This window comes from Xiphophorus couchianus, chromosome 10 (assembly GCF_001444195.1).
Source record: "Xiphophorus couchianus chromosome 10, X_couchianus-1.0, whole genome shotgun sequence".
Lineage (NCBI taxonomy): Eukaryota > Metazoa > Chordata > Actinopteri > Cyprinodontiformes > Poeciliidae > Xiphophorus > Xiphophorus couchianus.
In genome coordinates, this window is record NC_040237.1 from 12,027,648 (window position 1) to 12,049,043 (window position 21,396).

At 38.8% G+C, this 21,396-nt stretch overlaps 3 protein-coding genes across 4 annotated transcripts; all 3 read right to left on the minus strand.

Moving 5' to 3' along the window:
• Nucleotides 1-127: 127 nt before the first annotated feature.
• On the minus strand, nt 128-8,051 carry LOC114152185 (gastrula zinc finger protein XlCGF57.1-like). 2 transcript variants are annotated; one of them, XM_028029980.1, is made up of 3 exons: nt 7,805-8,051; nt 1,282-1,839; nt 128-1,227 (listed from the first exon to the last, which is right to left on the minus strand). In XM_028029980.1, exons 1-3 carry the CDS (start codon nt 7,866-7,868, stop codon nt 221-223), a joined length of 1,629 nt encoding a protein of 542 aa, XP_027885781.1. In that variant the 5' UTR covers nt 7,869-8,051; the 3' UTR covers nt 128-220. The 2 variants fall into 2 exon arrangements, with proteins under 2 accessions (XP_027885781.1, XP_027885780.1); XM_028029979.1 differs by having other exon boundaries at nt 128-1,839.
• Nucleotides 8,052-9,260: 1,209 nt separating this feature from the next.
• LOC114152184 (gastrula zinc finger protein XlCGF57.1-like) lies at nt 9,261-14,422 on the minus strand. Its single transcript, XM_028029978.1, has 3 exons — nt 14,160-14,422; nt 12,470-12,589; nt 9,261-12,178 (listed from the first exon to the last, which is right to left on the minus strand). The coding sequence occupies exons 1-3, from the start codon at nt 14,221-14,223 to the stop codon at nt 10,644-10,646; spliced, it is 1,719 nt and encodes a 572-aa protein (XP_027885779.1). The 5' UTR covers nt 14,224-14,422; the 3' UTR covers nt 9,261-10,643.
• A 2,617-nt stretch (nt 14,423-17,039) lies between these two features.
• Nucleotides 17,040-21,031, minus strand: LOC114152192 (gastrula zinc finger protein XlCGF57.1-like). Its single transcript, XM_028029991.1, has 3 exons — nt 20,884-21,031; nt 18,124-19,107; nt 17,040-18,039 (listed from the first exon to the last, which is right to left on the minus strand). Exons 1-3 carry the CDS (start codon nt 20,945-20,947, stop codon nt 17,561-17,563), a joined length of 1,527 nt encoding a protein of 508 aa, XP_027885792.1. The 5' UTR covers nt 20,948-21,031; the 3' UTR covers nt 17,040-17,560.
• Nucleotides 21,032-21,396: the final 365 nt, after the last annotated feature.

The window sequence follows — 21,396 nt, forward strand, 5'->3', positions numbered from 1 at the left end:
ATATTTCCATGTGTTATTCATAGTTTTGATGCCTTCAGTGTGAATCTACAATGTCAATAGTCATGAAAATAAAGGAAACTCATTGAATTAAAAGGTGTGTCCAAACCTTTGGTCTGTACTGTATATATATTTATATATTGCATAGTTGTTAGTAAAAGGAAACAAAATGTAAGCTGCTGTGGTATTTTCACAGAACATCTTTTCAAACGAACTGAAATCTCTAATCATTGTGAATTTTCAGTTTGTGTTTCTTCAGATTCTCAGATCTAGTAAACGTCTTCAAACAAATATTGCATCTAAATCGTTTCTTTCCGGTGTGAATAACCATATGTCTTTCAACATGACGCTTCCGGACAAACCGTCTTCCACATTCTTCACAAGCAAAGTTCCCCTTTCCAGACACCACATTCTTCTCTTTTGCATGAAATTGCATATGTCTCAGAAGGTGAAACTTTCGAGCAAACTTTTTATCACATTTATCACATGGCAGCAGATTCTCCCCAGTGTGGTGTCTAACATGCAGGCACAGACTTGCTTTACGAGTAAATCTGACACCACAATACCCACAAATGAATGGTTTTACATCTAAGTGGGTTGTCATGTGGCCTTTTAGATCACTCTTAAGTCTGAAGCATCTGCCACAGTCAATACATGCAAATGGTTTTTCTCCCTTATGGATGGTCATGTGAATTTTAAGGTGTATCTTCCGGCTAAACTTTAGATCACATTTATCACAGGCAAATGGTTTTTCTTTACTGTGGCAAACCATGTGACTTTGAAGGAGAAGCTTATAGCTAAACCTTTTGCCACATTTATCACAGGCAAAAGGTCTTTCTCCTGTGTGGAGTGTCAGGTGATTTTTAAGTTGAAACTGAGAGCGAAAGCTTTTACCACACTCTTTACAAACAACTAATTTTTTACTACGATGGATTTTCATATGAGATTTAAGAGCAGTTAGTTTCTGAAAGATTTTACCACAATCGTCACAAGAAAAGGATTTCCTTCCCATCTGTGCATCACTGTTTTGCTTCCCTCTAGAGTGATTCTTCTCAACTGAACAGCTGGAAGACTTTTCTCCTGAATGACCTGCCATATGTTTCTGGAACATCTGCTTCCTCACAAACTGTTTATCACAGTCAGGGCAGCTGAAGGCCTTCTTGGCAGCTTTACGTCCCACTTTGCTGTTTACACCAGACTGACGTGTTCTGGGTTCCCTCCAATCTTCATTTTCAGATCCAGAATCTGATATATTGTCATCTTCACTCTCATCACTGTCTTCATTTTCAGATCCAGAACCTGATATATTGTCATCTTCACTCTCATCACTGTCTTCATTTTCAGATCCAGAATCTGATATATTGTCATCTTCACTCTCATCACTGTCTTCATTTTCAGATCCAGAACCTGATATATTGTCATCTTCACTCTCATCATTGTCTTCATTTTCAGATCCAGAACCTGATAGATTTTTCTCTTCCTTCTCATCACTGACTTCAGTCTCAGAAGATGCTGAATGTCTTTCTTCAATATTTGTGAGTAAATTAGGATTTGGATTCGGTTCTCTGTTAGGTTCTGTTCCTCCACTTATCTCTCCATTAGATTCTGTTTTCATCTGTTCAGCTGAGCTGCTAGTTGGAGTTTCTGTCTGTCTGCTGTCTTCACTTTTGATGTGATGAACTTCTGCCAACTGAGGTTTCTCGTCAACTTCATTTTTCTCAGAATGACTGATCCACTGTTCCTCCTCTTCCTTCTTCACCTGGGAACATGTGAGGTTCTGCTGGTCCAAACTGGAACTGCTCATTTCAGGAACCTCTTCTTTAACCACCAGCTGCTGCTCTTCTGTAGGAAACACATGAACATAGGCCTGTCAGGATGACAAATTTTGCTTGACGATAAATTGTCCCGGTAGTTATTGTGATCAATCATAATATTGATGTTTGAGACCATTTTCAGGTGATATAATGGTAATGGCATAATAATGCAAGACCACATTAGTAAACTTTAAACTGGAACTGGACAACATGTTAAATACTCAAACAACAAATAAAATGAATTATGAAGTTTTAATTTATCATGTGATTAATTATTTATTATGGCAACATGTCTACATGGACATATTGGCTATATTTTACACTAAGGACCGTTTATTGTGAGGATTATAAGTGAAGTGTTGTTGAAGAGTGAGCAGTTTCCCATCAGTTTAGCAGCCAAATCCCTTCTCCTGCACACTTTCCCTTTAGAAGGCCTAATGATATCTTTACATACCTTGGAATTCAAATTACACATAAAATTGAAGGTCTTTTTAAGGCAAACTTTTCTGAGCATTGGTCCTTGCTTGGCTTGTCTTTGGTAGCCCGCATTAACTGCATCATAAATAATGCTCTTCCAGTTTTTTTATATTTATTTCAATGTGTTCCAATCTTCCTTACTAATTCCTTTTTTACCCCTCCAGGGGGTCTTTTGTGGGCTCTAGTGTCCCTTATATGAAAGTAGGCTGACAGGAAAGGGGGGAAGACATGCGGCAAATATAGTCAGGTCCGGGAGTTGAACCCGAGACAGCCGCGTCGAGGACTCAGGGCCTCCAAACATGGGTCACGCTATCCCCTACGCCACGTCCCTAATGCCTTCTTTAAGCAGTTAGATGGTCTTATTTCTAGTGATGGGTCCGGCAACACTGATACGTCGGCGCATGTGTCAAGCCCATAGACCACAGGTGTCAAACTCCAGTCCTCGAGGGCCGCTGTCCTGCGGTTTTTAGATGTGCCACAAGTACAAAACACTGGAATGAAATTGTTTAATTACCTCCTCCTTGTGTAGATCAGTTCTCCAGAGCCTTAATGACCTAATTATTCTATTCAGGTGTGGTGCAGCAGAGGCACATCTAAAAGTTGCAGGACACCGGCCCTTGAGGACTGGAGTTCGACATCCCTGCCATAGACAAAACCCCATGTCGGTGCACGTATTGCTTTCAGCAAATCACGTGACCGATACAGGAACAGCGTGCCAAACTGTTTTTATAAGGAAGCAAATCTGTCAATGGGATGCATTTGCCAAAAGAATTCTTGATCTTTTACGGTACAGCGTCAACTATGGAGCAGCCTCAAGGCAAAGGAATTTCAGGAACTACTACTGGGCTTCCAATATTAGAGTGTGTTGTTGCCCAGTAGACAGGCCCACCCCTTCCTCCTACACTGGGCTGACCAATGACCAGCTCTCCATCTAATGGGTCTGGAGAACCCCTAAACTCCTTGAGTCTTACTTTATGTTAGGATTTGATGGGATAATCAGATAAAAGTGCCACACCCTTTTTCAGTTAGTGAAGCATCAGCTGAGTAGCCCTGCAGCTGCCTAACTCCAAAAACCGCACCTGTTGACGGCAACTGTCTCTCTAGTTAACAACGAGCACTTGTTCTAGACTAGAATATTTTTAGTAGCTCAACATAAGCTCCAAGAGTATTGTTTGTAACCAACTAAGGAAACTTTTGAAACCTCCAATTTTCTAGAACCACGTAACACAAACATTTACAACCATCAGAAGAACTCTACTCAGAAAATGACTCGGTGAATTTAATTGTCCACAACTCATCTTAGAATTTTAATGCATCTTTATTAAGCAAGCTTTCGGGCAGGTAACAGGTAACAACATTAAGTAACATATCAAATTTAATAATGAATGATTTCAGATTCAAAATAAAACTTAAAATCAAATGTACTCCATCTACTACCTTTTCCTATTCTGAGTTGCTCACCACTGAACGAGGCTTTGGAGAGCAATTCAACTCATGGCCAAAGAGCATGTAGCCTTTCTAAATTGATCAACACCTCAGTGACTCACTTCTCCTTTTCTGTTATAGTTTTCACAACAAGTTTCTAAAGCCTGGTTTAATTGTGGAGCCTGCCTTCCTCATGGATGGTTAGTTACGGAGACAAATTTTGTAAAACGTGTGTCTCTTATGACCCTACTATATTCACCAAATTCAATCTTCCATCATTGCACATACAAAAAATAAAATAGTTAGAACTTCTCTTAAGAACCGAATACAATTCTATCATCATTTTGCCCTACAGGCTTTGTGTCCTCATGCCCCTATTGCAGCAAATCATATTTTTATGCTCCCTTGTGGACAAAACCTTTACAACTTGGTTTAATCTTGGCATACATACCTTTAAGGACTTATTCATTGATAATGTCACTGCCACTTTTGCACATGTTCGTTACTCTAGCAATAGTCAGCCCCGCCCACTCCTCACAACTCCTCTGAGCTGACTACTGACCAGTTCTCTGTCTAACAGGTCCGGAATATCTCTAAGACCTGGGTCTTACCCTACAGGAGGTCTATGAGAGACAATCTGTTTAAACTGGTGGCGAGAGAGGCTCGTCTAGCTCTAACTACCTTCGATCCAGAAGTTACGACCCTCTACAGTTAAGGAACAGTCAACTGAGTAGCCCTCACAGCTGCGTAGTCCCAATAACCACTTCTGTTAACGGTAGCCCTCTCTCTTAAATAACCTGAACTTGGAAACGGCTAGATTAGATTTAGTGACGTAGATTCAAGTCCCAGGGTCGTTATTTTTACTCTCACTAAAGGAAAGTCCGAAGCCACCACATTACTGGAATCATGTTCACTGATTTTACTTTATTTGGAGAAACTGAAATAATCAATGACTCAATTAATTTCAATGTCCACCAATCTCTATAAAGTTTTATAAAGATATATTCATTAAGCAAGCTTTAGCAGGGGTAAGTAACATACAGATTAATTATTAAAGATTACCATACTAAATCAAAATAATAAAATCAACATAACCCAAACATATTATCCTAACTTCCTTCCCTGACCTGTGTCACTAATAAACTGAGAGAGGCTTTTGGGGAGCAGTTCGACTCATACCCAGATGGCAGTTAATCTTGGCAACAGAAGTCTTTAATTCCTTGGTTCAGAATCTTTGTCTTTGTGTGGAAAAATCCTCTTTAGAATAGAAGCAAAGCAGAATTGGTCCTTGTCCTTCGAACATCCAATTCTTCATCCCTCCCAGGATCTTTGTCTTTTCTCCAAGTCTGTTGCGGTTGGTTTGAGATCGTTGGGTTGAGGCAGTCGGCGGTAGAATCAGGAGCCAGGGCTGGGGTCTGATGGATCTTGTCCCTTCTTGGCGGCGCGAAGTCTCAATTTCCCCGTGGCTCCAGGGTGCGGTCCTCTGCTGATGTTTCCTCTGCGTCCTCTAGTTGAGTCGTCTTGGCACCGGGGACTAAGAACGCTCTCTTCCTCTTTCTGCTGTCTTTTATACTATCTCAGCCCGAGGGACGTGCGGTGAGGTTCATAGCTGGTGAGGCACTGACTTAATCATATTCATATTTACAAATATAGACCCCCTGCATGTTATTGTATATGTAAGGAAATTACGCGCATGTGGACGACGCTGGAGGGCAAAAACACTATTTCCGTTCACTCAATCAAACTTGGACATGCAGATATTATTCATTTCGTGCTGTGCTGCGCAGCGAAGGGAAAAACCGTTAAAGTACAACTCAAAACCACGTCTTTGTCGCTCTCTGTATCAGCGCAGCTACGCGCAGACTCGTTGCCATAGCAACTGACAACAACGCCACAATAAAAAACACTCAAATATTTCCCACGCAAAAAGCAGAACATTCAGTCTGTTGCAGTAGTATTGTTTTAGTATTATTTTGCGATTATTATTTAATTGCTGTGGTAAGAGAAGAAAACTATAAATATATCGCTGCACTTGACTTTACTGTATGGCTAGCTCCATGGCTAGCTCGCTTACAGTATCTTACTCTGCAGTTGTGGAGTCACAATGTCTGGGATCATGAGCGCCCCCTGCCATGAGGCAAGAGAACTGCCTGCCTCACCTCGAATCTGTTCTCTGCCGTTTCTGATCGCTCCTCAGCACATGAAACACGTTACACACATAATTGGTGACAAAAAACACTGTACATTATATAAATAAGCTAAATTATGGAAAATCAGTTCATACATTAAATGTTTTTTAGCCATTTTATTGGCGACGTACAGACAGGAGGAACATGCTCTCAGAATGGCAGCCAGTGCAGTTAGCGAGAGGTTGATCAATCCCAGGTGAGGCTCAGCTCGCTGCTGCCTCACCAGCTGAGCTTCCGAGCATTTGAATGGGAAAATGCAGAAATTCAGCGATTTTGAAGAAAAAATAATCTGAATTTTTTTAAGTTAAATGAAAAATAGGTATAATACAAACCACCGGGTGAAAATAGCAATATAAATAATTTTATCATTATTATTTTTCCATGATTACAGGTGAGGCAGAGCCTCACCTGCCTCCCCTGACCGCACGTCACTGCTCAGCCCATGGTTGTGTATGGGGGGGATGGCGTACGTGACTTCTCGCATGTTCGATGAGTCGGTGGAAAGTCCCAACCTTTCCCAACCGTCAGCCCTTGCATGACTCACAGCGCTAACCTCATTTGAACTTCCCCTTTTCTGCAAGGCCATCTGTTTGTACTTCCTTGCAAGTCCCTTGAGTCTTAGGCCATCTGTTCTGCTCGCCCATTACAACACAGCATGAGAATAGGGCCTCATCCATCACTTTAATTCCATCTGTTTAGATCATTACATTTCTGTTTCTGTTAATTCATTCTAAATCAGTTTAACACAATCATTATATCCAATCATCATATCATATCCTCTACATTCATCATAACGTTGAGTCAACACATGTAAATCGACACATCCCTATAATTCATTATTACTTATCATTCATGGCTGTAAATCTCATGCATAATTATCAACCATAATCATCATGTTTTTATCAGCCTTACAGATTAAAATACACAAATATATGTCAGAAAATCATTCAGTGTTTATATGTGAACATATATATTCATTTATAATTATACTTAAATCAACTCATAGATTACTTATTTCCCTCAGGCCTTTATGCTCTGTTTTCTGCGTGTACCTGGAAAGATCTCACAACCCCATGCCAGTTTTCACGACACACAACTATTAGATAGATTTTCTCTTCCATCCCATAATTTTTTTTTAGATATCTACAAATTTGCAGCTTCTCTCGCAGTAATTTCCCCACGTTTCCCCGTCTTAATTCTTCAAACATACCTCTTCTAATAATCATTTGAGTTTCACTCTATTCACCATTTATTCATCATGTTATTCATTTCTTGATCTGCTTTTCATTATGTCAACTCTTTGTATAATCATCAATAAATCAAAATACAAGAATGCTTATTTTATAATCATTAATAAATCAAAATACAAGAATACTTATTTTATAATCATTAATAAATAAGAATACAAGAATGCTTATTTTATAATCATTAATAAATCAAAATACAAGAATGCTTATTTTATAATCATTAATAAATCAAAATGCAAGAATAATTATTTTATAATCATTAATAAATCAAAATGCAAGATTACTTATGTCTCTCAGGCTTTTATGATCTGTTTTCTGCGTTTACCTGGAAAAATCTCACCCATGAATGCCGGTTTTCACAACACAACCCTGATCAGGACATATATCCTAATTTATTGAATAAGACTGTATGGCATTCATATTTAAGTTTTAGCTTTATTTTTAGCACTAAAAAAACAAAAGGCCTTCCAGTAACTGTGGAAGCGCCCCGCCCGTCTTTCCCCCGTTCCTCTTCGTCTCCACCAACTTGCAACACAAAGTTACACCCTTGTCTTTGGCGCACGATCACCCTAATAAACTCTTTCCTGTTTGCCTCGTGCTTCGATCGATTCTAAAGATCATATCTATTTCATAGTGATCAAATTAAGTGTTTTACCTTCACTCTCTTCCTTCACAGAGTCAACGAAGCTGCGTTGTTCTCCAGATCTGCAACTTTCCATCGTAATCTTGGTCCTAATGTTGTGGCTGTAATGGAAATGTGGGGTTAGAATAGTGATGTGCTGCTCCGACACAGTTTCGAGCCAAATGAAGCAGAAGTATCGTGCAGTGTTTTGATCGCCGTGTCAAAAATGACGTGTCCCTTCCTAAACGAGGGCTCTCTCGTTCTGGTGTATGGAGCTGCTTTTGACGTCATGCACTGCTTCGCAGGAATCCGCCAAAGGGCGGGTCTTTAAAAAAAAAGGGGCGGGTCTTGCAATTATTCTCAAGATTTTAAAATGATACTGAATATACACGCAAACTGTGAGTTTTTGGAAAGGTGGACGTGTTTTTGTATAAATTAGAAATAGCGAGCTACAGTTAGTTAGAGAGAGTCTGAACTTCAGATCCTGAAGTTGAGTGGTTGTGTGCATGGATTCAAGTCCGAGAGAGTACTTGAGATAGTTTAGACAGTTAGGTTGAGTGATTGTGTGTGATTTTGAGTGTATTTGAAAAATTATGTGAGATTCTGAGTTTAGAGTGGTTCTGGATGCTCTACCATTTAAAGCGGGTCTTCTCTAAAGCTGGAAAAGTAGTGAGCCAGAAGAGGAGCAGACTGAAGCCAACAAACAGTGGAAATTCTTCTTGCTTTCTTTATAAATTTTTTAAAATGTTTCTCATAGCCTCTTCTTACATGAATCACTATCATGACATCATAGGATAAAGTTACAAGTTCTCAAATAGTACTAAAATGAAAAGAATAATTCATGGAATAATAATGATATTTACAGTTGAACGAAGCCTCTCCTTTCTAAAACCACGATTAATCAATTATTAATAATTTTTCTACTAAATTACATATACTTGATGTTAAAGCAATTAGCATGTAGTTTTCCGGTTTTGTGTTGTGATTCACAACACATCCATAGAAGAATCCATAGGAAGATGTCGTCCATTTCTACGAACCACAGAAAGATTTTGATCAGGCATCTTCACGGGCACAGGCTGTCTTGTGTCTCACTCCTGCCATCTGATGGACTTACTAAGAACCTACAACATTCTGATTTTCTTAACCTTCCTATAATGTTGCGGGTCAAATTGACCCGTTTTAAAGTAAAAAATATATATATTTTCTGTTCTCCACCCACACTGAGTGGACACTCAGCAGAAGTGGGGGAAACATAAATACTCTCTGCATGACTCTTTTGTCTTGATTTTAATCAGCGGGTCAATTTGACCCAAAACAATGTATATGTGTCTCAAGTTCATTATAAACATCACCCCTTGAAAAAGAAATTAAAAATGTAATATAAACAAAATCTACAAAAAGTCAATTTCAAGGATATTTATTGTTTTTTTGTGTGTAGGTTTTTTTAGTGGACATAAAAAATTTAAATTACATTTATCCAAATTAGTAAATTGTCATCATTAATCCTTTATTTGTGAGAAATAAATAAACGTCATTGCACAAATATTGATTGAAATGGTTAGTATCGGAGTAAATAATCAGTTACGAAAATGTTTTGGAGAATGTTTTTGGTTTCTGACAAAATTGCATGATTAAACACTCCACGGGTCAAACTGACCCCGGAACATTATTGCTGTACCTCAGAAACGAACATAAGAGGAGTTAAGGGGGACTGGACTAAAAATTGAGACACACATACAGTATATGCACAGCATCTAAGAAAAACTTGAAATACCTTGAAGAGGTAGAATATTTTTTGACTGTCATTTCAGAGAGAGAAACTTTTATTATCTAGATTTCAAGCCTTTATTTCTTGTAACTGTTACATTTATGGCTTACAGATCATGAAAACACAAAACTCGGTGCCTCTGAAAAGTAGAATAACATTTCTATATTGAAAATTTGTTGTGTTACACTCTAATAACTGAATTAACTTGATAACCATCCACAAAGGTTTCCTGGGCATCTAAATGGATTCTCAGTCTGGGTCAGTGAACTACACAATCACAGGGAGGACTGCTGACTGAACAGATGTTCAGAAAAACAAACATTGAAACCATCCACAGGGAGGGCCAACCACAAAAAGTCACTGCTAAAGAAGCTGTTTGTTCAGAGTGCCGTATCCAAGCATATTCACATACAATTGATTGTAAAGAAAATCTGGTTTGAAAATATGCACTGGTAATAGAGATAACTGTAGCCTTGGAAGAATTGTACATAAAATCCATTCAATAACTAATTTGTAAGCCTTGAGTCAGCACATCAAGATCCACTATGGACAAATTCATTGACAGCTTTTCACAGAAGATTGTGTATGAAACAGAATTTGTATCATTGTTACTGTGATTTCTCATGTGTGTATGACCTCAGTTCTTCTTTTCAATAAATGAGCCCAGAGGCCTAAGATGCTCAACTGTTACCATCAACAAAAAATATAAACTCTTCTGGCATCCGTCCTTACATCAAGTCGGCCTGACACTTTACTGACCATGACCTCTATTTAGAGCAAAAAAATAAAAAAAAGACAAAAAGACATAAAATAAATGTAAAAATAAGGCAATTTTTTTACATTTTGTGTTGCATACACTTTACTGAAACAATAAATTCATTATTTATGCACTTGTTAAAGATAGAAATAAAACACAACATAAATGAACACAATAAAATAAAAATTCACTATATGCTTGGGCAGAAATATCCAGACCCACAGTGAGCTGCCAAAATCATTTTATCACAGGGCAGAGGCCGTTTTCCCCATTATTTGCTAATACCAGACACTGCTCTACTTACGTTGAAGCAAAGACATCATGTCAAACTCAAAATGTTCAAGCTAATCCTGATCAAAGGGAAGCAAAATAATTTGAACTGCTGTGGCATTTGTACAGAAAGTCTTTCCAAATGAATTCTCTGTATGAAATCTCTGTTTACCGTGAATCCTCAGTTTGTGATTCCTCAGATTTTCCGCCCGTGTAAACAACTTCAAACACAGATCGCAACTAAACGGTTTCTCTCCTGTGTGCATAAGCATGTGACTTTTTAAATACCGCTTCTGGACAAACCTTCTTCCACATTCCTCACAAGCAAAGTTTCCCTTCCCGGTCACCACTTTCTCCTCTTTCTGATGAATCTGCATGTGTTTCAGAAGGCGACTCTTAAGGACAAACTTTTTATCACATTGATCACATGACAACTGATTCTCCCCAGTGTGGAGTCTAACATGCAGGAGCAAACTTTGTTTCCGCGTAAAAGTGGCACCACAATACCCACAGACAAAAGGTTTTACATTTGAGTGGGTTATCATGTGGCTTTTTAGAACATCCTTAAGTCTGAAGCATCTGCCGCAGTCGCTGCACCTAAATGGTTTTTCCCCTTTATGGATTGTCATGTGTGCCGTCAGAGATCCATTTGAGGTAAACTTCTTATCACATACCTCACACTGAAATGGTTTCTCTCCTGTGTGACAAGTCATGTGAACTTGAAGGCCCGGCTTCCGGCTAAACCTTTTACCACATTTATCACAGACAAAGGGTCTTTCACCTGTGTGGGGTCTATGGTGAGTTTTCAAATGACATCGACTGTGAAAGATTTTACCACAATCTTCACAAACAATTGATTTTTCACAGCGATAGATTCTCACATGACATTTAAGAGCGCCTAGTTTCTGAAATGTTTTACCACAATCATCACAAGAAAAGGATTTCCTTCCTGGTTCGAGTCCCATCTGTGATTCAACCTTTTTCTTCCCTCTAGAGCGTTTCTTCTCAACCGAACAGCTGGAAGACTTTTCTCCTGAATGACCTGCCATATGTTTCTGGAACATCTGCTTCCTCACAAACTGTTTAAAGTGGTCGGTGCAGCTGAAGGTTTTCTTGGCAGCTTTACGTCCCACTTTACTGTTTACACCAGACTGACGTGTCCTGGGTTCCCTCCAATCTTCATCACTGTCTTCATTTTCAGATCCAGAATCTGTTAGATTGTCATCTTTACTTTCATCACTGACTTTAATCTCAAAAGAGGCCGAATGCCTGTCTTCAATATTTGGCAGTAAATTAGTATTTGGATCCGGTTCTCTGTCGGGTTCTGATCCTCCACTGATCTCTCCATCAGATTCTGTTTTCATCTGTTCAGCTGAGCTGCTGGTTGAAGCTTCTGTCTCTCTGCTGTCTTCACTTTTGATGCGATGAACCTTTGACAATTGAGGTTTCTCTTCGTCTTCATTCTTCACAGTAAGCTGCTCTACCTCCTGACTGATCCACTGTTCCTCCTCTTCCTTCTTCACCTGGTAACATGTAAAGTTCTGCTGGTCCAAACTGGAAATGCTGAGATCAGGAACCTCTTCTTTAACCACCCACAGTTGCTGATTTCCTACAGCAAACACATCGACCTCTTGGTTAGATTTCCAACCAGTCTGTTTATTGTGAAAAAACAAAACTATGTTTTATGGTAGAATTGTTGTGTGGGCCTATAGAACATGCAAAAGCATAAAAATATGCTGACAATTTCCTAACCTGGAACCTCCACAAACTATTGGACCAATGAGTAGAAAGATGGACAATTTAACATAGTGAGCTGGCTCATATTTGCAACAACTTGTAATTTAAAACCAGAATAACTTTACTGTGTCCACACAGACACACACAGCATAAGACAAACAACCTTTTCTCCCAGACTGAAGTTTGTTTAAAACCAGTAAAGGGGGTATGAGGTTCTGCTGGTCCAAACTGGAACTGCTCAGATCAGGAACCTCTTCTTTAATCACCAATGGCTGCTGCTCTTCTGCAGGAAACACACAAACATATTGGTTACATGTCACTCCAAGATCTGTGCATTGTGGGGTATTAGAAGTAATGTGTTCATAGCTTGAAAGTAGTTTTTCCAATTTTGATGGAAATTCAGATTGGAATCTGTGCTCTTGACCTCAGGTCTTATATTGTGCAGCTCTAACTTTTTATCTCTCTCTACCTTCCTAGTTGTCATTTTAGCTGCTCTCTCTTGTCTCTTTACCCATTTGGTTTCCTCTGCTTCATCTCTTCCACCTGATAACACAGGGCTAACAGGAAAAACATATTTGTAGGCATGGAAAGCTATTCAGAAAGAAATTGAGATTAACTACAGATCTGTTCCTTTTAATCTTCTTTTCTATCTGTCATCACAGCTCCATCTCTTGCGTTTTTTTGGTTCCATGGGCTAATCTTTTGTTGTTCTCATCCTTCTCAGTTGCATCTCCCTCCATTGTAACACATTTGTTGAAAAAGGAAGAAAAAAAGTGGTTAAATTACTCACATGACATCTGTCTTTGCTGAGCCAGCATCAGAGATAATTTAAGCTAATTCCATTTCTCCATTTTCTTGCCTTTTTCATTATCAGTGGGTTGCATCATTAATCCTAATGGCGCCTCATTCTCGTCTCTTGCCTCAGTCTCTTTTTCCCCTTCTCTGCCTAATCTCTTTCCTGAATAATTGTTTAGAATTACATTAGCTAGTTTTTAGAAGATAATTTAAGGAATAGAGGATTGATCCTATCAAAAATTGGCAAAAAACCCCCCTAATTGGTTAAGTAATTAATATTAACCCCTCCAACAAAGAACCTCCCAATTTAATGTTTCAGTAGCCTGATTTTTTTTAATAGGTAAATGTACATGATGTTCAAACTGTGCCTGTAAAAATCATCACACTGCTAAAGGCAGCTTGAAGCCAAGCACCCACAGTATGTCCAAATGTATGCTGCATTCCAGTTACCTGGGAAGTGGGACCTCGGAGCTGGCTTTTACGTCAGACACGAAGTAACCGCAATCTTGTTAAGAAGTCGGAATTTCAACATGGCGACGCCCATAAACGTCTGTTTGCAATAGCTGTTACAAACCCTATTTTAAATTGGTTCCGCTTACAGCTGCAGGCGGTACGTGTAACATTGATTTTAGACGCACTTCTACACGCGTGTCTCGTCAAAATACGCATGTTTCCGCCACAGCTTGCTGTTGTTGATGCGAGGACCCCGGCCATGTTGAAACGAGAAATCCACCTTACAAATAGTAACTCGGGAGTAGTGGGAGTCGCTCCCAGTTTCTCAGTGCAAAATCCCACCTCGGAGGGCGACTGGGAAGTCAGACTTTCCCAGTTCCGAGTACAACTGGAACGCAGCATCACCCCCGAAGTTTCCTGAAGTGTTCACTAATTCCGCTTCCTGAAACGGAACATATCTGGCCGTTTATGTCTATCGTTGTAGGTCTCAGTACACATTTTTGGCGCAAGAGCAGCCCAATAGACAGCTACTTCCTGTTTACTTCGCGCTCCCATCGATTGTAATGATCAAAAATGTTTCATAATGATCAGATTTAGTGATTTACCTTCTCTCTCTTCCTTCACAGAGTCAACGTAGCTACGTTGTCTTCCAGACCTGCAGCTTTCCATCGTAATCTTTGTCCTCTCACGCCTCTAATCTTTTTTTGCTGTAATGGAAAATTGTATTAGACTCGAAAGGCTCACACATCCGACATCGACATCCGGTGCGTTCAAAGTGCTCTTCTGCTTTTTTGCTTCTTTTTTTTTTTTTTTCCGGCGGTTGGCAAGAAAACCGAAGGTGTGTATTATCGCCACCTAGTGGTATGAAGTGTGATTCACTATGGTATAATTATACAAAAAATATATATATATTTCCAAAAGTAATGAGTTGTATTTGTTTACAGTTAAATTTGAGTGTAGCTGAAATTTTACTTATTTTTTTCAGACTATGCTTTTGTAATTTAAGAAGTCCTGCATGTCCAGGTCTTTCTCTAGTCATGAAATTTCTCTTCTATTTCTTCTCCGTTTTTTTCATCTATTCTTTGGATCCTATAAAACCATCTTTCTTTTCTTTCTCCCTGCCACCTTTTTTTTGACATTCTTTCATACGGTTTTGTTTAATGACACTCTCTCCCTTGGATTTCCTCGTTTTTACTATAAAGGTGGTGAATTGTTTGTATTTCCTTCTTTGCCGTGTTATCCGCCAACACCCACACAAATGTTATCATTAAACCTGATATTTTGTAATCCAAGTAATATATGAAGTATTTCTAATAAAAATATCATGCCTATACAAATGATTGTGTTTCAAACTCAATACAGAACTTGAATCCAAATAAATTGTTTTTAATGATTTTATGTCTTCCACCCACTGCACAGCTAACAACACTGACAAAATGTCTCCTGTACAGGAGTGTTACGACTGGAGTCGTTAAATGTTATTATGTAAATGAGTGTGCAGGTACTTGTTTTTGATTGGTGCCTGGAGGACGACGGGGGACGTCCGATTGGTGGCTTCCCGGATGTGAGGAGTATAAAAGCGGCTGACGTGGACTTCCTGGAAGATCTCTCCTCTGCTCATCTCAACCGGCCACACTGTTTGTTTTGTTTGTTCAACTTCTTGGTTTGGAGTTTGTAGGAGTGAGCTGCCATTTATGTTGCCTTAGTTCTTTCCTGTTTTTTTAGTTAGGGAGGTAAGTTTTTGTCATTTGGTTTATTTATTTTCGGTTAGGTAAGTTGATTATTATTTAGATAGTTCCTTTTGTTTGTTGTTTTGGCACTAGCTCATTCTGAAGTTATATGCTCCATTTTTGTTATATTTAAATCAAACATATATTTTTTAATAAACATCATTGTAAAATGTTTAACTTTGTATGTGTTGGCTGTTTGGGATGGGACGAGGAGGGACCTTTCATGTTATGATCTGGCCACCCCTAGACGGGTCGTAACAAGGAGAAACCAGTACCATAAATGTTATTACTGAAACAATAAATTGATCGCTTTCTGCACTTATTCAAAAATTGGAAGAATACGTAATAAAATATAAACTTAAATTCCCTGCATGTTTTGGGTAGAAATATGCAGCAGCAATGTGATCTGCTGAAATCACTTTAAGTCACAGGACAAATGAGATCTGCTCCAATATTTTCTGCTAATGCACATGCCCCAAACTACGAAGCAAAGTGATCTTATTACATAGGTAATTATTTTCCACAATAGTTTTACCAGTCGTTTCTTGCTATATGTTAACATGATGCACATTTCATTAACAGAACAGACTGGACTCTGTCACCGTCTGAGTATCTGATTGTCCTACTTATAGTCGTCACATCAGCAAATGCGCATTAAAACGTGCCCATTATCTTCCAGTGTCCCTCATTTAGCTGGAAGCGTCTTGCTGCATACTCCAACAAGTCAAGGCGAGAAAAATGAGAAATCAAACCCTCTCCAGCGCTTTACCTGTTCCTTTGCAGATGCTTCATAGTAGTGCACTGCAATTGCACTACTTACGTGTCCACATCACAAAGGTGGCCATCTTCAAACCTGTGCAAAACATTGCAAGACTTCATCTTCAGTCGTATTGATTATTGCAACAGCGTCTTCACAGGTCTGTCCAACAAATCAATCAAACAGCTGCAGCTGATCCAGAATGCTGCTGCTCGCGTTCTCACTAAAACCAGGAAGATAGAGCACATAACACCAGTTTTAAAGTCCCTCCACTGGTTCCCTGTAGCTCAAAGAATAGACTTTAAAATACTGTTAGTTTATAAATCACTGAACGGCTTAGCACCACAATACATTAAAGATCTGATGTTATTGTATCAACCTTCCAGACCTCTCAGGTCGTCCGGTTCTGGTTCTGGACTGCTGTGCATCCCCAGAACCAGAACCAAACGAGGAGAAGCAGCTTTCAGCATCTATGCACCACAAATTTGGAACAAACTTCCAGAAAACTGTAAAACAGCTGAAACACTGACTTCTTTTAAATCTTGACTAAAAACTGTTTAGGATTGTATTTGAAACGTAATCAATTACAAATTTATTGATGGAACTGGACTTAATGCTGTGTTTTGATTGTTGATTCTATCTTGAATTGTGTTTCTGTGTTTGTAATGATGTAAAGCACTTTGAAATGCCTTGCAGCTGAAATGTGCTATACAAATAAAATTTGATGGTTGATTGATTGCAAGCTGCATTTGCATGCAATTCCCTCTGCTTTCAATTTCATGCAGCAGAAACTATCTACCAAAAGTCATGGCCATGGAGAAGGGGCTGTAGACATCAGCCATCTGCAGGCAGCTTCTCTTATTTAGTTCACTATTCAATATATAAGCACAACCCCATCGATTGTATCAAAGTCTTACTTTACTGTTGGTTCTAGAGGTCTCTTTCTATTCTATTAACTTTAAAGATTGACTTCTAAAAGGAAAATCAGAGACTGGTTCTGCAAATTATTATCTTTTAATTATCCTTTGCTTTTCAAGAGAGTCCTTGCCAACAAATACAACTCAAAGTTACACAGTTAAAAGAAAATGACAATGAAAAACAGACATGTTATTGAATGAGTCTTTAGAACTTGAGTTTTAATGATTGTTGAAAAACAATTACCCAATCAAAACCGCTCATGATTTCTCTGAAAAGAACGATCAGCACAAGCCGTACTGATTATCTAATATGAAGAGAAGGTATGTACTGGTTGGACAGAAATGATTAATAGAAGCATGTTTTAGACAATAAGTGAGATTATGGTTTGATATCACCTTAATTCAGCAAGGTAGGAACACTCAAAGAAATAAATCCAATCAATTTCAAAGTTTTCTGTAGCAAAATAATGCTCTACTTACTAAGAAGCAAAATAATCTTGTCCAATTCAAAATGAATCCAGATAAAATGGAAACAAAACAATGCAAACTGCTGTGGTGTTCTTGCAGTAAAGCTTTCCAAGCAAATTCTCTGTGTACAATCTCTATTTACTGTGAATTTTCAGATTGTGCATCTTCAGGGATTCCGCTCGCGTAAACAAATTCAAACAAAGATCGCAACCAAATCGTTTCTGTCCTGTGTGCCTGACCATGTGTCTTTTTACATGCGACTTCTGGACAAACCGTCTTCCACATTCTTCACAAGCAAAGTTCCCCCTTCCAGACGCCACATTCTCCTCTTTTGCATGAAATCGCATATGTTTCAGAAGGACACACTTTCGAGCAAACTTTTTATCACATTTATCACACGACAGCAGGTTCTCACCAGTGTGGTGTCTAACATGCAGGAGCAGACTTCCTTTATAAGTAAATCTGACACCACAGTATCCACAGCCAAATGGTTTTACATCCAAGTGGGTTGCCATGTGGCCTTTTAGATCACCCTTAAGTCTGAAGCATCTGCCACATTCAATACATGCAAACGGTTTTTCTCCCTTATGGATGGTCATGTGGGTCTTCAGACCTCCATTTGTTGTAAACATTTTATCACATAGCTCACACTGAAATGGTTTCTCTCTCAAGTGGCTTATCATGTGACTATTGAAACTATGCTTCCATTTAAACCTTTTACCACATTTATCACAGGCAAAGGGTTTTTCTTCAGTGTGGCATATCATGTGAATTTTAAGGGTATGTCTTAGTCTAAATGTTTTGCCACATTTATCACAGGCAAAAGGTCTTTCTCCTGTGTGGAATGTCAGGTGATTTTTAAGTTGAAACTGACAGTGGAAGCTTTTACCACAGTCTTTACAAACAACTAATTTTTTACTACGATGGATTCTCATATGACATTTAAGAGCAGTTTGGTTCTCAAAGATTTTACCACAATCGTCACAAGAAAAGGATTTCCTTTCCATCTGTGCGTCACTGTTTTGCTTCCCTCTAGAGTGATTCTTCTCAACCGAACAGCTGGAAGACTTTTCTCCTGAATGACCTGCCATATGTTTCTGGAACATCTGCTTCCTCACAAACTCTTTACCACAGTCAGGGCAGCTGAAGGTTTTCTTGGCAGCTTTACGTCCCACTTTGCTGTTTACACCAGACTGACGTGTTCTGGGTTCCCTCCAATCTTCATCACTGTCTTCATTTTCAGATCCAGAACCTGATATATTGTCATCTTCACTCTCATCACCGTCTTCATTTTCAGATCCAGAATCTGATAGATTTTTCTCTTCATTCTCATCACTGACTTCAGTCTCAGAAGATGCTGAATGCCTTTCTTCAATATCTGTGTGTAAATTAGGATTCGGTTCTCTGTTAGGTTCTGTTCCTCCACTTATCTCTCCATCCGATTCTGTTTTCATCTGTTCAGCTGAGCTGCTAGTCAGAGTTTCTGTCTGTCTGCTGTCTTCACTTTTGATGTGATGAACTTCTGCCAACTGAGGTTTCTCGTCAACTTCATTTTTCTCAGAATGACTGATCCACTGTTCCTCCTCTTCCTTCTTCACCTGGGAACATGTGAGGTTCTGCTGGTCCAAACTGGAACTGCTCATTTCAGGAACCTCTTCTTTAACCACCAGCTGCTGCTCTTCTGTAGGAAACACATGAACATAGGCCTGTCAGGATGACAAATTTTGCTTGACGATAAATTGTCCCGGTAGTTATTGTGATCAATCATAATATTGATGTTTGAGACCATTTTCAGGTGATATAATGGTAATGGCATAATAATGCAAGACCACATTAGTAAACTTTAAATTCTATTGAATATTTAACACTGGAACTGGACAACATGTTAAATATTCAAAATAAATAAGCAAAACAACAGAAACAACAAATAAATGAATTAAGTCTCTGTAAACAAAACGTTTTTGAAAAAAGGGTCTGGGTGAGACCAGTGCACCAGACTGAAGACTTTTGTCACCCAATTTTTGGTAGAGAGAGAAAAGAGAAAAATGATAAATCATGCAAATGGAAATTACTGATCTTGTTTTAATTTATCATGCGAATAATTTATTTATTGCTTTTTGCAAAAGGCCTACAATATCGTTTATTAATGGTTACATTTTACACCAAAGACTGCTTATGATGAGGATAAGAATGACTCTGAGCTTGACTGGGGGTTGCATATTGTCTTACACTCAACTGTAATTAGTTTTTTCTCTCTACCTTCCTAGTTGTCATTTTAGCTGCTCTCTCTTGTCTCTTTACCCACTTGGTTTCCTCTGCTTCATCTCTTCCACCTGACAACCCAGGGCTTACAGGAACAACATATTTTTTAGCATGAAGAGCTATTCAGGAAGAAACTGTACTGTTCTGAGACTAAAGTTAAAGTTGTCACATTTAGTTAAAGACAGTTATTACAGCTCCTTTTAATCTTCTTTTCTATTTGTCATCACAGATCCATCTCTGGCTCTCTTGGCTTTTGTTTCCATGGGTTCATCTTTTGTTGTTCTCACCCTTCTCAGCTGTATTTCTCTCCATGGTAACGACTTTGTTGAAAAACAAAACAAAAGAAAAATCTTGAATGGTTAAAGTTACTCACATGACTTCTGTCTTTGCTGAGGTAGAAACAGAGACAATCTAAACAAATTTCATTGGCTTCATTATTTAGACACTTGTATTACTTAAAATCCCAAATTATTTTTTATTCCAGGATATTTAGGTATCGTGCGATGTATTCTACATATCAGCAATATTGTTTAATTGATATATTATCTATGAGTTTTTAGGCAGTATGTTATCAGTAGAGCTTATCTACTGGCAAATTGTGCAATTTGATTGTATAAACCTCGGACTGTTTCTTATTTGTAACCGTCGTTTAAGCACTAGTTAAAAACTTTACACAATGCTTCAACTCCTATGGTGTTGATGGAAAAAGCGGGGAAATGCAAACCACGGAACAGAGAACATATTCATCAGACACTGATTGTAAAACATTCGACTAAAACGGGTCTCGATACAGGTGTCAAAACCGTATTAATTTAAATTAACCTGTAAAAGAAAACCCACATTATAAGGGCTGTCGTGGATGAGAAACATGATAAATGTCGGTCATACATCCAGAGCGATGCGCGTTCCTGCGACAGGGAGCGCAACTCTCAGCGTAACACTAGAAAGCCCTACTTTCTCAATGCCGCGTTCAGGTGCCTTCAGTTCCCCTTTTTGTGGATTCACAATGTCCAGTTCATTTTAAAAACTTTTCAAGACTCTTGGCGACCTTTAGGTGTTTGTGTGTATAGTTGTGACTCAGTATACATATTTGCCGCCGTATTACCCCCCCCAACAGCTCTTTCCTGTTTGCCTCGTGCTTCGATCGATTCTAATGCTCATAATTATGTCACAGTGGTCAAATGAAGTCATGTACCTTCACTTTCTTCCTTCACGGAATCAACGAAGCTCCATTGTTCAACTGGTCCGGAGGTTTCCATCTTGGTCTTCTCATGCGCTTAATGTTCTGGCTTTAACAGGAAACAGGGTTGGACTGTGACCAATACTTTCACTTCCGCCCTTTCCCTTTCGTCCTTGTTGGATTTACTGGCGGTTGGCAACAAACTTTTAGTAGCATTACCGCCACTTACTGGTATGGAGTGTGGTTAGTGATCTATTCTACAAAAAATAAATCAATCAATCCTACCTATACATATAAAAGCCACTATACACACACACAAATATACATACTGTACTTACACAGTTTGTGCTCCAATTTCCCAAATTTATGCCTTGTACCATATTCCTAAGCTTCAGGTTGGCTTTGAACCAACCTGCACCTTGCAGTTTCTCTGGGTGTTCTGCACAGACAGGAAACAGGTACAAACTAAAATTTCAGCTGGAATTTTACCTGACTTATAACAATGGTTGAAATCAGGCCACAATTTTC

Excerpts from the sequence above, each read along its gene's own strand:
- LOC114152184 (XM_028029978.1), bottom strand. The coding sequence starts at position 14,223 with ATGGAAAGCTGCAGGTCTGGAAGACAACGTAGCTACGTTGACTCTGTG. Across the intron at positions 12,590-14,159 it reads TGTGAAGGAAGAGAGAGAAG|AAGAGCAGCAGCCATTGGTG; the intron begins GTAAATCACTAA and ends TGTTTCCTGCAG. Across the intron at positions 12,179-12,469 it reads ACTTCAGTCTGGGAGAAAAG|GAAATCAGCAACTGTGGGTG; the intron begins GTTGTTTGTCTT and ends TGTTTGCTGTAG.
- LOC114152192 (XM_028029991.1), bottom strand. The coding sequence starts at position 20,947 with ATGGAAACCTCCGGACCAGTTGAACAATGGAGCTTCGTTGATTCCGTG. Across the intron at positions 19,108-20,883 it reads CGTGAAGGAAGAAAGTGAAG|AAGAGCAGCAGCTGGTGGTT; the intron begins GTACATGACTTC and ends TGTTTCCTACAG. Across the intron at positions 18,040-18,123 it reads AAGGTTTAAATGGAAGCATA|GTCTGAAGACCCACATGACC; the intron begins GTTTCAATAGTC and ends CAACAAATGGAG.
- LOC114152185 (XM_028029979.1), bottom strand. The coding sequence starts at position 7,868 with ATGGAAAGTTGCAGATCTGGAGAACAACGCAGCTTCGTTGACTCTGTG. Across the intron at positions 1,840-7,804 it reads TGTGAAGGAAGAGAGTGAAG|AAGAGCAGCAGCTGGTGGTT; the intron begins GTAAAACACTTA and ends TGTTTCCTACAG.